Consider the following 15,247-nt stretch of genomic DNA (forward strand, 5'->3'; position numbering starts at 1 on the left):
ATTACAATATTAAATCAGGTTAATGAAATTCAAAACTATGACGAGATTGTGGATTTAAAATCAGTAAAATGCAAGGGTCAAATAATTACCTCTTGAAGATGAGAATCCTTTTTCTTCGATGACAAATTTAAATGTTTTTCCAGCAAATTGCAATACTTTTCTGTTTCCTTATCATATTTTTTCTTTGCTTCCTACGCAGGAGAAAAATAGTAGCGAATGAAACATCTCAATTTACCAATAAATTATTTTAGGTAGCCATGACAGAATATTCAGTTCATTCTTTTGTTAGTAAAGGAGAGTAGCATGAGTGGATTTGATAGAACAGTTTAAACTATGAATAGATGCCCATGACACAGGAAACTGAATAGTCTCCAGTGCAAACCAGAACAAGACATCATAACTGTAAGATTTAACAGAGACCCAGAGAAACATCTTTATTTACAGAGGTACTAAATTACATATAGCATGATGAATTTGTCATTAAAAGAGACCTTGTCAATATCTGAAGCTAGATTCAGTGCATCTCTGCATTCTTCTAACTTGAGGAAGCAGTGATCTTGGCCGTAGAAGAAGGAATGGCAGGAATGAGATAATATGAAGGTACAAAGAAATCAAAAGGTGTGGACGAGGTGTGATCAAGCAAACTGATGCCTGCGTTCCAACAAAAGCTAAGCAAATTGTTTGAAAGTGCAATTTAAACTGATGTGGAAGTATTTTATTATGCATCAGCTCTTCTTCTCACCTGGAACATTGATAAGAAACTGGCAAAGTTTCAGGATCTCACACCCAACTTGAAACAAAATCAACAAAATTGAGCAACTGGTCAGATTCTGTGTCTCAAAATCAGACCTTTATGTCACAATTACTAACAGGCATCAACTAACTTCCTCATGAACATATATAAATAAAATAATTTATTTCATGTGACAAAATAAGGTGGTAGGGAGCAGGAAAGAAGGGACAAAGAAAATGATGCACACTACCTTTGCAGCTCCAATCTGCTCCTTCCGAAATCTTTCCAAAGGGCTGATTAAAACATCACCAGCATTCTCAATCTGACAGGAAAACAAAGCAGTGTTAGAAATGTAACTCCATAAGCAGCGTGTGGATTGAATGTGGGTACTCATGGCTCTAGTATTTAGCTAGAGTTCCTTTCCTGTAATAAACGCACCTGAACCTGGTGCAATTCATTTCACACTAGCATGAGTTTCTGATATCAAGCTTCAGTAAAATTCCAATGATCCAAAACATTGTCTTTGGTCACGCTCAGAAATCAAAGGTTTGAGGTCACAAAAGTACCTCACATTCAATATTAGCTATATCATCAATTAGGTTTTCACAGAAAACCTAATATTTTGTTTCCATAAGTCATAGTTAAGATAAATATCTGTTCTGGCGGTTTTAAATTAGCCACTTTTTAGTCTTTGGTACAGTTAATACACATTTCACTCAAGGGTGTGGTTGTAGGCACACTTAGTGGAAATCCACAAAGTTCTCTCTCCAAAACAAAGAATGACAACTTATAACTAATGTTTTTACTATCATTGCATTTATATTACATATCTGTATCAAGAAACAAAATTATATCATTTTTCCAGACTTCCCTTTCATATTTTCATTAACTATGTGAAGTGTTGTTATCACTGTGGCTCTACATCCCTCTCCTACCTGCTATCTTATCTCAAGGGTGGTATTCATAATTGTGAAGATGGTTACATTTTACCACTTACATTCATAGAGTTATACAGCATAGAAGCAGGCTCTTTGGTCCATCATATGTATGCTGACCAATGAACATCAAACCACAGTTAATCCTACAATAACACGTGTTCTAGCAATGCGAATTGGCAATAACGCGTCTGACAAATAGGGGAACACTATTTCTAAAATGCCAACTTATATTGGTTATAACACAATTTCATTGATGTGTGGATGAGTACACATCAACATCACATTGCCTGCAAAATGATATTCTCCTGAGTTTGCACAACGTTAGCACTGAAAGAGTCTCCGCGCTGGCAGCACACAATCGTTTCACAGACTTTGTCCTGAATACATGTAACGTTAGCACTAAAAAAGTCCTGTGCCAGCAACACAAGATCATTTCGCAGGCTCTGTTGTGAAGCAATTTCCATGAGAGGCACAGGACTCTGATTTTTGTTTTTGTTTGCAAATTCTACCATGTTACCCACAAAAGTGCAAGAACAAAGTGAAAAGAATGCTAGTAAGAAGCATCCTGGTGCTAAAATTCCAGGCGGTGAACATTAAAGAATGGCTGTAACACTGGAAGAGAAACTAGGCGTCAAAGCATTTTGAGTATAATGACAGAACATGCGCTATAGCTCACATAACCGGAATAAAGGAGTCTACCTTATGCGCCATTAGAGACAATGCAAAAAAATTAAAGCAAGCTGTCTTGCTGGAACAAATCTCAGTGCTAGCAAATCTGAGTGTTTACGGACAAAGGAACGTGAGGAGATGGAACGGCTTCCAAGTGTGTGGATAGAAGATCAAAACAAAAATACATCTGGGACCACTTTTCTCACCATAAAAGACAAAGCTTTATCAATTTATGAAGATCTAACACAAAAAAAAGCTGAAAGCCTGCCTTTACTGCTAGCAGTGGCTGCTTTACTGGTTTTAAGAACCACAATGTTTTTCACAACAAAGTTATGTGGCAAAGCTGCCAGTGCAGAAAAGGAGCATGTAATGGCATTTCCTCCCATAGTTAAAAAATTAATTGACAAAGAAGGCCACAACTTAGGTCAAATTTTCAATTTGGATTAGACAGGTTTATTCTGAAAGCAAACGCCATCAAGAACTTACATTTCTATGAATGAAGCACACATTCCAAGCTTAAGCTGGCAAAGGGTCATATCACTGTGCTGTTCAGTACCAATGTCAGTGGAGACTTAAAGCTTAAGCTTGTGGTGGTGTACCACTTTGCCAATGCATGAGCCTTAAAATCTACTTTAGGCATCTACTTTCGGTCAAGCAAAAAAGAGGTTGGATGACAGGGCAAATTTTTTCTGACCTTATTGTTGATGTTTTGAAGATGTTTTTAGAAAGTATCGTACGGAAAAAAAAAATTTGGATTTCAAGCTTCTCCTCATCCTGAATAATGTGCCAAGCCATCCTCCCACCATTGGTCCTTTCTAAAAACATCAAAGTACAACTTCTACCCCAAACACAACGTCTCTCCTTCAACACATGGATCAGGGTGCAATAGCAGCTTTTAAAGCTTATTATTTAAGGCACAAATTTAAGAGGATGATTGCAGCCTCCAAGGGCGATAAGGACAGTGGTCTTCAATTTTGGAACAGCTTTAACATCAAGAATGCAATTGACATTATCGTGGATCCCTAGGTGATATCAGCAAGCACTGTTTGCATGCAATTTGGCAGAAGCTGTTCCTAAATTTATTTCCAAGATTTTAAAGGCTTTGATCAGATAGAGGAGCTCACAAGATTCAAAGAACATTATGTTTATCTTGCAAAGCAAATTGGATTTGAAGTCGAGAGTGAGGATGTTGAACAGCTGCTGGACTCCCACTGTGAAGACCTCTCTACAGCTGATCTGCAGCAACTTATTGCTGAGGGGGAAGTGGACGCTGGAGATGAAGATGTCGGCATCCAGGATGCAGCACCATGAGAACTTTCCACTGCTGTTTGGTCTTCAATCCTGAGTGAAATTGAGAAGCAGCTGTAGCTGTCAAAGGTCAACGATTACAATGCAGAATGCTGCTAGGCAGCAGTTCATGGAATAAGATCATATTTGGCACCCTATCAACAGCTTCTTCATGCAAGAAGAAAAAGAGCAAAGCAACAAAAAACTGGGTGTCTTTTTTAAGCCAACTCCCCAAGAAACAGTCAGAAGACAATGAACCACAGCCATCCATTTCTGGGTTAACTATTTTTTGCCCTAACTCTGCAACCACAACTGCACCTGAACGTGGTGGTGATGATGATGATAATGACGACGATGACAACAACGATGGCAACTACCCTCAGACCCTGCATCAACAACATAGCAACCTCAAAAACTCTTCCCCCATAAGTCATCTTGCCATTTTTTTCAGGTAAGGCATCAAATATGCTTTTATTTCATTATTAGATATGACTTAAACATTTATTCAAATAGTGATATCCTTTGTGTAAAGCTTTTGAGTGATTTTAAAGTAATTTTGAAAGATGTGTTTTGGTGGTCTGACCCTAACTCCACTTTTCCCATAGGCCCTGTTATTTCGACAGCGTGATTTTTTATAACACAATGCTGTGCAGGAACACAACTATCATGTTATAGCAGAGCCGACTGTACACGAATCCTATTTACCTGTGATAACAAGGGGTACAGCTGGATGAACACAGCAGGCCAAGCCGCATCAGACGAGCAGGAAAGCTAGCGTTTCGGGCCTAGACCCTTTTTCCAAAAAGAAGGGTCTAGGCCCAAAACCTCAGCTTTCCTGCTTCTCTGATGCTGCTTGGCCTGCTGTGTTCATCCAGCTCTACACCTTATCTCAGATTCTCCAGCTTCTGCAGTTCTTATCTCTGATCCTACTTACCTGTACTATGTTCATAGCCTACTATGCTCTGGCATTTTAAGTGCTCATCCAGATGTTTCTTAAATGTGGCGAGAGTGCCTGCATCTGACACCCTCTCAGGTTGCCATGCCATAAACCTAAGTCCTCTTATCTTAGATACGTCTACCATGGTGAAAAGATTCTCCCAATCTACTGTCTATATCTCTCATATTTTTGAATAAAAATAATCTTTGGCAGTTGGGAACAGCAAAAACTTCAAGACTTTTTTTTAAAGTTTATTAAGAGTAAGAGAATTATCACGCAAAGAGCAGCACCTATTAGAGACCAATGGGGCAATGTGTGCATGATGCCAGTGGATGTGGGTGAATTCTTAAATGAGTATTTCTCAGTTGTACTCACACAGAAGAAAGGTATTGTAGTTACAGTGATGAGATGCTAAACATGTTAAGATTAATAAGGAGAAAGCGTTAGATGTTTTGGCAGGCATAAAAGGTGCCTAAATCCCTAGGCCCTCATGAGCTATATCCTTGGCTGCTCTGGGAGGCAAAGGAGGAGATTGCTGGGCCCTAGTGGCTAAATTTAATACTTCACCTCTTTGCTTTCCTAATTTCCATGCTAAGCAACCCCTTACACTCTCCATGTTTTTCAAGGACCTCCCCCATTTTAAATGCATTTCCATACCTCTCACATTTTTAAAACTTGACAAATGTTTTCTTCTTTTTGCTTATTGAACTCTGAATAACCCTGGTCATCTCTCCACTCACTGCCCTTGCTCATTCTTAGAATGATTATCACAGTAATGGAAATACTGTCCATCACTCCTACAGTATTGGCTACGAGATTTGCTACTCAAGTCAAGAAAATATCCATAGCTACAATTGTCTATTCTTAGATATCACTGTGCATTAAAATATTAATCTTGATCAAGTGCCTCACTTCATACCTACATACAGCTTTTAAGTAGAAGAATGTTACAAGTTTTTTTCCTCAGATCATGCTAAGTCCACAATGATCACACAGCTCTATCGGTACTGAGAAAGTGGTAGTCAACCTTTCCCTTGAACTGATGTATTCCAAAACATGAACCCTTTAGTATTGCAAATAAAGGACAAATTGCATTAATGTAAACCACAATTATTAAAATGTTGTGTCTAATACAAGATTGTGAAGAGAGAAGCTAAGCAATCTTGAACAATACAAAATGAATTAAATGCATTTGTTCCATAAGGCTTTTCCTTGAACAATTTTGTTTGCAGATACTAAAGTCAAAGTAAAGTGAAATTAGACATGTTACATGACAGACACCTAATCAAACCAATCAAACCCTCTACTCTCAGATAAGCTAGAATATTGTGCTAATTCTGAGTAATGAAATAAAGGGCAAGGCAGGGTTGTCATGTGGCACAATGGCAGTGCTCCTATGTCTGGGCCCGAAGCTTCAGGTTCAAGTCTCACTTCAGGAAATGTTAGCAACGCCAGTATGTCATGACACATTGAAATAGGTTGATTGAAAAAAAGACACACTTACAATAGTTAACATACAGCCTTTGGAGGCAAAGAAAGTACGCAAAAATCTTTCCAAAGTAATTCAGAAATTAACTTTAGTAAAATTTAATTCAGATTATATTAAAACAGTGAGATTTTAAGCATGCATTTTCAGTACAAACCAGAAGAGGGCATAATTACCCCAGCAAATCAGCTTTTCTGCCTCCCAAAACCCTGCTTAAAATTGCCCAGAATACTGAACATTCAAATTGTACATTCTATGTTTCCCCAAATAAAATCTTACTCTAACGCCAAGTCCTCATTACTGCTATCATAATGCTCTATTTTGCAAGTACTTCCTAAGGAATCACTCACCAAACGGCCCCGCTCATCTTCAAGGCTCTTTAGAACTCCCGCAAACTCCTGAAGTGACCTCGCTTTGAAAGAAAGTATAATTAGCCAGTAGAAAAGACCAAAATTGCTAAAAGAAAAATAATACCAAACTATGCCACTGCAGTAAAAGGGCACAAATTAGGCAGTAGCCATCATGTACATAAACAAAACTAAACAAATTACTGAATCATGCAGTGGCATAATTCACTGATGGCCCTTGCCTCTCTCTCATTAGCCTGTCCCTGGATTTACAAATTGTTCTCATGTTCCACTTATTTATGTAGAAGACCAAAATTATTGAGGGAAAATACATGGTAAAGAAACAGAGATGAAACTAATAATCTACCTACTAACTGATTGCCACCAATTCCCTTCAGGTTTCTATTTTGAGACAATTACTTAGAGCAATGACAACAGTTAATCTTATTTTAAATACCAATTCTTACCATTCATACACTGGTGGGCATCTATTTCTCACAGTATTTGTGTTATCCATCACAAAACAAATTCATGATAATGAGATACCACTCTAAATGTAATCTGTTCTGTAGATGAAGAGTGTAAGCATAATAGAATATAAAAACTGCATTGAGAATAGAACCATTTGTTGTTTACAGTGATTCGAATTAGATGTGTGACCTATTAATGTAAATTTTTCAGTACATGAGCACTGAAGACGTGAGATGCTGAGTAAACTAAACAAGTCTGTGAGGGAGTTACAAGTCACTATTAACCAATTTTGCGCAACGGTCATTGAACAATTTATCTTTTTGGAATGGCGAAGCTTGTCACTAATAAGATAAGGTGAAGAAAATACAATAAAACTCACCTATATTGATCTCATCATCTGTCTCCGCATCTCCAATACACTGAAACTTAAATTCATTTAAAGATTCTGCAAACTTCTTCTTTGCAACAGACAGATCTGAATAGAGAGATCAGAAAAATTAAGATTGTTTTCTTCTCAAAAAAAAAGTTGCCGCAGTATTGTTTCATTTACAACCTGTTTGGGATGTCAAGAGACACAAGTGTGGGGTTACATAACAGCTGGCCCAACGAAATTATGTAGTGCTCTGAGGCATTCTAGTATGCTGAGTTCTTACATCATTGACTGCTTCTGTCAAAGTTGGTACATAGGAGTCATTAAGTTCAATTGTTTTTTCTCCTTTTACAGAGGTGTTGGCGGGATGGGGGGGGAGAGAGAGAGAAGAGAAGCTGAGAGGGTGGTGGCGATTCTTCTCAATTTATGTTTTTTATGGAGTTATGCATACACCATGCAGTAATGACAGCAGTGGAAATATGATTGGGGAGGGGTAGGCAGTGAAGGTTTAGGGAAACAAGGCATTGTATGCAACAATGACCCAACCAACCCAGAGCCTACCAGTTGCCATTTTAGGGAATCCAAGCAATCTATGCTGAAAAGGCTTGCCAGTGATAATATTGCTGATACTTTGCCTACATTTGGAGTTTCCTAGAGCTGAGGTTAAGCAGCTTAAGAAAGAAAGCAGCCGGGCTTTTCACTGCAATGTTTTCAAGTCAGGAGGCACAGGCATGTTTGTGCAACCCAAATGGACCTGGTCCTGCATCTATCAGGCTTTTGCCCATTTCTAAACTCACAAGCTTTCTTGGCCAACTTGCTCAGCACGTCAACAGCCTCTTTGATAGTATTCACCAATCGCTGATGTTTTCTGATTTCCAAGGACTCTTTCCAATAATCTCAAATTGCATCCTCTACCATTAACTTTCCCATCAGTCAGCCTGTCAATTTGGCTGACTGCTGCCTTAGGAATTAAACAAAGACATGATGTTGATAAACTGAAAAACACCTTTGCATTTCCAGATTATTCCCCTACAAACTCTGTAATCAAAACTGGCACTAGCCATAAATATCAGGGTCCATGTCTCAGCACAGAGTAGGCATGACAAACACTCAGAACATCTTTAATATTGCTGTTTTGTAACTATCTATGAGGTGTGCTTGTACAGTCAGAGGTGGCACACAGGTATGTGAGGAGGCAATGGTCCAATTACAGAGGCACTAGACTATTAGTCTAGATTATTGTTCTAGGGACTGGTTTAAAACTGGTTTTCATCATGGCAGATAATGAAATTTGAATTCAATGATAATCTGGAATTAATAATCTAATCCTGACAATGAATCCGTTGTCAAATGTCAGGAAAAACCCATTTAGTTCACTAACAGCCTTCCAGGAAGGAAACTGTCATCCTCACTTCGTCTGGAATATATGAGATTCCAAACCCACAGCACATGGTTGACTCTAAATCCCCCTGGGCAATTAGGGATGGGCAATTAAGACTGGCTAGCCAGCAATACCCACATCTATGGCCGAATTTCTAAAAATTTTACTTTCATTTGCCAGCCAGTTAGGAAGTGTTCGTTCTTTGCTCAGCAACACTTCTGTGTTCCATACCTGGTACTAAATACTAAACATTACACATCACTCATCATTGATATATTTCCTGCTACTTTGAAAGTCCTACATTGAGTTATAAATTGTTGTAACTGTATTTGTAATTCAATAACATTTTCATTGTGCTTTTATGAGGAAACAATTGTTCACTTTGAACATTTTTTGGACAAAATAAAGGTTACACAGAGGACAGAACTGAGTACTTTAACCTAAAATTAAGCTTAGTGACCTTATTCCACATTTCAATAATATATCACAATATCAGATTGCTTTTATTATAATCTGTTTACTATTTATATCTACAATTAAATATTGATAAATACCCAATCAAACTTTTTAAAGTATATATCTTTCACCAGCTTCAAGGAGCTACAAAAGGTTATTTAACATGCCCTTTCAAGAAAAGCTTTACTCAGATCAGTATGTGCAGTTGGGCTCCTCCGGTCCCCTCCCGATTTTACAATTTAATATGCTGATTCCTAGAAAAATTTAGGCACTCAAATGTTCATTCTGGATTCAGGTTATGAATCCAGTCACAACCTAGAAATATGCAGTGACTACAGGATGGGCTTGACATAAATTATGACTCTGAAAAGAAACAGCAATTGCTTTGTTCTAATGACGCTCAAAGTAAAGTGCTATTCTTTTTGAGTTACCTTATGGATTTCAGGGCAAACACTCAAGCTCAAAAATTTCAAACTGTAATCTCTGTTATATTCTTTCTGAAGGCGCAGGAGGCTATCAGTAAACAAACTTGACAAAAATTCAAAAGACAAGGTCAACACCCAGGTTTATTTTGTTAGAGAATCACAGTATACCTAAAATATGGAAGCAAGCTATTCAGCCCACTGAATTCACACCAACAGCTCAAGCAGTATCACAACCAGATCCACCCCCACTACTCTATCCCTGTAACCATGTATTTCCCACAACTAATCCACTCAAGACACCATGGGCAATTTAGCATGGCCAATCCACCTAGCCTGTACATCTCCGGACACGCAGACATGAATGACCATGCCAACTCCACACAGGTTCAGTTCCAGCCTTGGTCGACTGTGTCCCTGGTGCTGTGAGGCAGCAGTGCAAACCACTAAGCCACCATGCTGTCCATAATCATACTCCAACAAGACAAATCTATGCATATCTATGCAGTGCTGGATTTATACATAAGCTAAGTCTTTGGGCCTCCCCTTACAAGGGGCCACAATATGTGAAAAATCATCAGATTCTAAATAATTGGTTGAAAAGGAGGAGGCAGGAATAAAGACTCCCTGAAATAGACATTTTTAATCTGATTTGACAAAAAAAAACTTAAAGGGCTACACAATATTATATGAAACAGTCCTGCTTGGACATTAAGCATCATTACAGAAAGATGTATTCCCAGCCTCCACTTGGAAATGCAGTGCTCAGACTCCCAGGCTCCTGTGCCTCTCATTGTTGAACTGCAGAATATCGACGTGGGTCCGAAAAACTTTCAAAGTGCAAGCCCTTTCCCTTGACCTTCCACAGTCATATGATCCAATTAAATACTTCAATCACCAAATAAATGGTTTTTTTGGTTTCCAAGATCACAATAAATATGAAAGTCGTTTCTTAATTTTAAAAACTGCTTCCTTTTAAAATTAAATCTCTTTTCTAAAAACAATTAAAGCCTCAAAAACACCTCCTTCATTCTTTGATATCAGGTAAATATGTTATTGATATATTTTAAAAAAACTTCTGCTTTACTTGTAAGTAAAGATTGAGCTTACAGAGTTTATCAGGAGTTTATTTCTCATTATTACAGAGAAGTCTGTTAAAAATAAAGAGAGGTTTTGAACATGCACATTGGAAGAGAATAAAGCTGCAGGGTGAGAATGGCTGAAACAGTTACTGAAAATTGACAGGTATTTCACTGTAATAAAAGAGGGGTCTCGTACACAGTCAACCAAGCCAACAATAACCAGAAATATCCATTTCTTCTACTGGGATAGACGATAAAGACATGAATGTGACTACTACACCTTGGAATGTTACAGAATCTGAAATCCCAGGTAAAGAAAATAAGTACACCAAGGTGAAAGATCTTTGTCTCTGGGAATGTCTTAACTGATGATGATATTTCAGTCTGGTGAGAAAAAGGTGTGCCAGTGTCAACATTGCAACAGCTCATATAAAAAAATCTAAACAGTCATGCAAAAGTCAAATTAGGTAAAGTCACAAAGGGTCCATTCCATTCAGTGCAACTTGATGGTGAAAATACCCCTGGGCATGGCCAGTATTCTCTACAAAATCAATTGTGTTTACTTTTGATCTGCAAACTTTTCCCAACATCACTGACAGCACTGACGGGTAATGGCTTAATGATTACCGAAATCCTGCTGGAATTCATATCATGAGAACTCAGAGGATTGTTGAAAAGGTGTGCTCATGTATTGTTTAATATTCGAGTAGGACTGTTTTATGTAATATTATGTAGCCACATAAGTGTACCTCTGTAAAATTAGATTAGACTAAAATGTCTATTTTAGGCAATCTTTATTCCTGTCTTCTACTTTTCAACCAATTAGGTAAAATCTGAACATATTTTCTCACATGTAATGGCCGCTCATAAGGTGAGGCCCAAAGATGCAGAGTATGTCTAAATCCAACACTGCTTAAATATATTGAAGAAACAGATTAAAACCAGAGCAGGAGCACTGGAAGCTTATAGTGAATGGGTTACTGCAGTTGTGTACACATTAGCAGAACATGGACTAGCTTTGAGGGGAGGCGATGAAAATTTTGGCTCATCATGTGATGGGAACTTTCTTGGCTTAACAGAACTTGTTTTTAAGTTTGATCTATTTCTTGCCATTATGGAAGTAGTAGATCTAGGAAGCCTTAATGTCTGTCAAAATCAATATGTGATAAATTCATCCAATTTATGAATTTTTTTTTGTGGATGACTTGAGAAAAGCAGGATACTTCAGTTTGCCTGTAATCTTCACAGCTTTTCATTCACATGTTCATCAACTAACTACTATTTTAAAATGCTTGTGTTGTTTAATGATCATTTCTGATTGAACGCTTTGACTTTTCTTGAATTAGAATAACATCATGATGAAATTATGGTGCTGGATTATTTAGGTAATGAATGCTAATGAATGTCAGAGTTAACAATTTGGGGCCAGTGACTCTTCCTCAGAATCAGACAGCCTATTGACCAATTGAAGCTAGGATAAGGCAGGTTTTTTTTTATTTCTTCATATTTTGATCTACAAGAACATCTCTTAAACACAGTGCTCACATTGCTTTGCAAGGTATAAAAGGGTTTCCAACAAGTAACTTGGTGCTTAAATCAGGCAGTTGGGTCAGGTATAACCGAGGTTTGAAGGTTTGATCAACATGGAGGTGACCATGCTAATTCATGCTAATATGTTTGCTGATTCTGAGGAAAAATGCTTTTTCTCTGTAGGGAGTGCAGCGATGGCTTACCAGACTGATTCCGGGGATGGTGGGACTGACATATAAGGAAAGAGTTCGGATTGTTTTCACTGAAGTTCAGACGAATAAGGGGGGATCTCACAAAGACTTATAAAATTCTAAACGGATGAGACAGGGTAGATACAGGGAGGACATTCCCAAAAGCAGGTGTGTCCAGAACCAGGGATCACAGTCTGAGGATTCGGGGTAGACCATTTAAGCCAGAGAAGAGGAGACATTCTTTCACCCAAAGAGTGGTGAGCCTATGGAATTCATTGTCACAGGAAGTAGTTGATGACAAAACACTGAATGAATTCAAGATGCAGCAAGATATAGCACGGATAAAGATCCTTGGAGAAATTTGGATTAGGCTATGGAGTTGGACGATCAGCCATGATCATGATGAAAGGTGGAGCAAGTTCAAAGGGGCTATCTTCTATGTTTTGATATGTTTGTTTGTAGCCTTTAATATAGCACTATATCAAATGTTGTTTGGAAATCCATGTATAACACATTGATCAGGAGGGGTCTTGTGCACAGTATCTCTCCCTCTAGGCCAGGAGGCCACCATTCAAATCCTACCTGCTGCAGAGGTAGGTAATAATGTCTCTGAACACAGTGATTCGAAAATACCTTATACATCCTTCAGGACACTTTCACCCAACCTGCTTCTTCAAAAGGCTTTAATAAATGAGGTAAACACAGCTGCCTTTTCACAAAGGCATGTAATTAGGCATTGTCAACAAAATGATTTTTATGTGACCTACTATAACCTCCTCAGTAATGGATTTTAGCCATAGCACTACTGGAGGTGTTAAATGAAATAATCTTAAAAATTCCCGATTTCTGCCTCCCCTTTTCCTTGAAAGCAGTGTTAGTTAATCTCCAATCTGTTAGGTGCCTCTTAGATACAAGGAATTTTGGAAGTCTATATCCTATGTCTCTGCTACCTCTGCAGCCACTTATTTTAAGACCATAAGATACAGACTATCTGATCCTGGGGACTTATCAGCCTTTAACAAAGAAATGAGCAAGGAACAACATTGGGAGAGAAGCAGACACGGGGTGACCCTCATTCAGGCAGTCAGTGTTAGCTAGAAGAGCAGGTGAGAGGAAACACTGAGCAGCACGTGGAGGAACAGACAAGAGAAGGACCACAAGATAAGCAATCAGCAGCATTAAGGAAATGGAAGTGTGAAAAGGGCCCTCAGGCAGGCAGTCAGGAGTAGAGCTAGATTAATTGGAGGCAACTGGGGAGTAATTTTTCTTTCTGCTTTCTTAATTACTGTAGACTGGAGAAAATTTAAAAGGAGGCATAGCAGGACAGCTTAGAATCATAGAATCATCAAATACAGAAAACCCTATTGAGTTTGTACTGCCAGAAATACACTAAATCTACATTAGTCTCGTAGCTTTGAAAGTTTATGACATTTCAAATATTCATCCAAACACAACTTAAAGATTGTGAGGTCACCTACTTCAATTACCTTCTCAGACATTGCATTCCAAACCCCTATTATTCTCTGGGTGAAATCTCTCCTCAAGTCTCCTCTAAAACTCCTGCCTTTCGCCTTAAAAGTGTGTCCCTTGTTATTGGCTATCCAGCCAAGGGGAATAGCTGCTTTCTATTCATCCTGTCTATACACCTGATAATCTTATACATCTATATCAGGATCCCTTCAACTTTCTCTGCTCCAAAGAAAACAACCAGAGCTCATCCAGCCGCTCTTCATAGCTAAGAAGCTCCATCCCTGGTAACATCCTGGTGAATCTTTTCTGCATCCCTTCCAGTATAATCACATCCTTCCTCTCATAAAGTTACTACAACTGCACACAGTACCCTAGCTGGAGTCTGAGTAGAGTCCTGAAGGCTTCCAACATAGCCTCCGTGCTCTGATAATCTACGCCTTAACTGGTAAAGAAAAGTGTCACGGATTCCTTCTTAACTACCCTATTAACCTGCCTTGCTGCCATCAGGGATCTGGGGACAAGCATCCCAAGAACCTTCTTTTCCCCAGAGGTTCCTAGAGTCCTGCCATTCATCAAGGACACCTCTATCTTGTTATTTATTCCAAAGTGCATCACCATACACTTTACAGGGTTAAATTCCACCTGCCACTGATCTGCCCAATCTGTCTATATATGCCGTAGCCTAAGACCTTCTTCTTCATTGTCAACCAGCCAGCCAATCTTTAAGTCATCCACAAACTTACTTATCATACCTCTACCCCCCAACATTTTCAGCTACATCATTTTTATATATATTACAAGTAATAAGGGACCTAACACAGATACCTGTGGTAGGCCACCGGCCACCAGATTCCAGTCACATGAACAGCCTTCAACTATCACACTCTATTTCCATCCACCAAGCCATTTTTGGATCCAACTTTCCCAATTATCCTAGATCCTACATTCTTTTACATCCATTTATTGTCTCCCATTTGGGATCTTGTCCAAGACCTTACTAAAATCCATGTAAAGACATCAACTGCACTACCTTCATCTACACACTTGGTTATCTCCTTGAAAAATTCCACCAAATTTGTTCGGCATGACCTCCCTCTAACAAAGCCATGTTTATTGGCTATTATCAAATCTTGCCACTCTAAACGGACATTAATTTTCTCCTTCAGAATCTTCTTCAGCTTGGCTGCCTGGATCACCCATTCTGTGCTACATGAGAAGTTGTAGACACTTCATGTGGCCTGGACAATCACACGCGTGGAATGTGTCTCTTGCCATAAAAACTTCAGCTTCAGGTCTTTGAAGTCAAGTGGCAGCTGAGTCACTGTGGTGCATCTTGGAAGCTGAGAGCTACAAAGACAACATGCTTACCAAAATGATCACACGAAAGATTAACAGCAGATTAACAGAGAGGGAGTGGGTGACCACAAGACAGTCTAGAAAGACCAGGTAGGAGTCACCTGAATCTCTCACATACCAG

At 38.7% G+C, this 15,247-nt stretch overlaps 1 protein-coding gene across 9 annotated transcripts in view; it reads right to left on the minus strand.

Annotated features, from left to right (window-relative positions):
• The window catches only part of LOC125458177 (rho GTPase-activating protein 26-like), a 203,893-nt gene that overhangs the window by 143,766 nt on the left and 44,880 nt on the right, over positions 1-15,247 (minus strand). For all 9 annotated transcript variants that reach the window (XM_059650653.1, XM_059650649.1, XM_059650654.1 and 6 more), the window contains exons 2-5: positions 7,248-7,343; positions 6,401-6,462; positions 984-1,055; positions 90-191 (exon numbers count right to left, since the gene is read on the minus strand). In XM_059650653.1, the coding sequence (XP_059506636.1) occupies positions 90-191; positions 984-1,055; positions 6,401-6,462; positions 7,248-7,343 (332 nt within the window). The remainder of the gene's footprint in view (positions 1-89; positions 192-983; positions 1,056-6,400; positions 6,463-7,247; positions 7,344-15,247) is intronic.

The sequence above is a fragment of the Stegostoma tigrinum genome, chromosome 13 (assembly GCF_030684315.1).
Source record: "Stegostoma tigrinum isolate sSteTig4 chromosome 13, sSteTig4.hap1, whole genome shotgun sequence".
Classification (NCBI taxonomy): domain Eukaryota; kingdom Metazoa; phylum Chordata; class Chondrichthyes; order Orectolobiformes; family Stegostomatidae; genus Stegostoma; species Stegostoma tigrinum.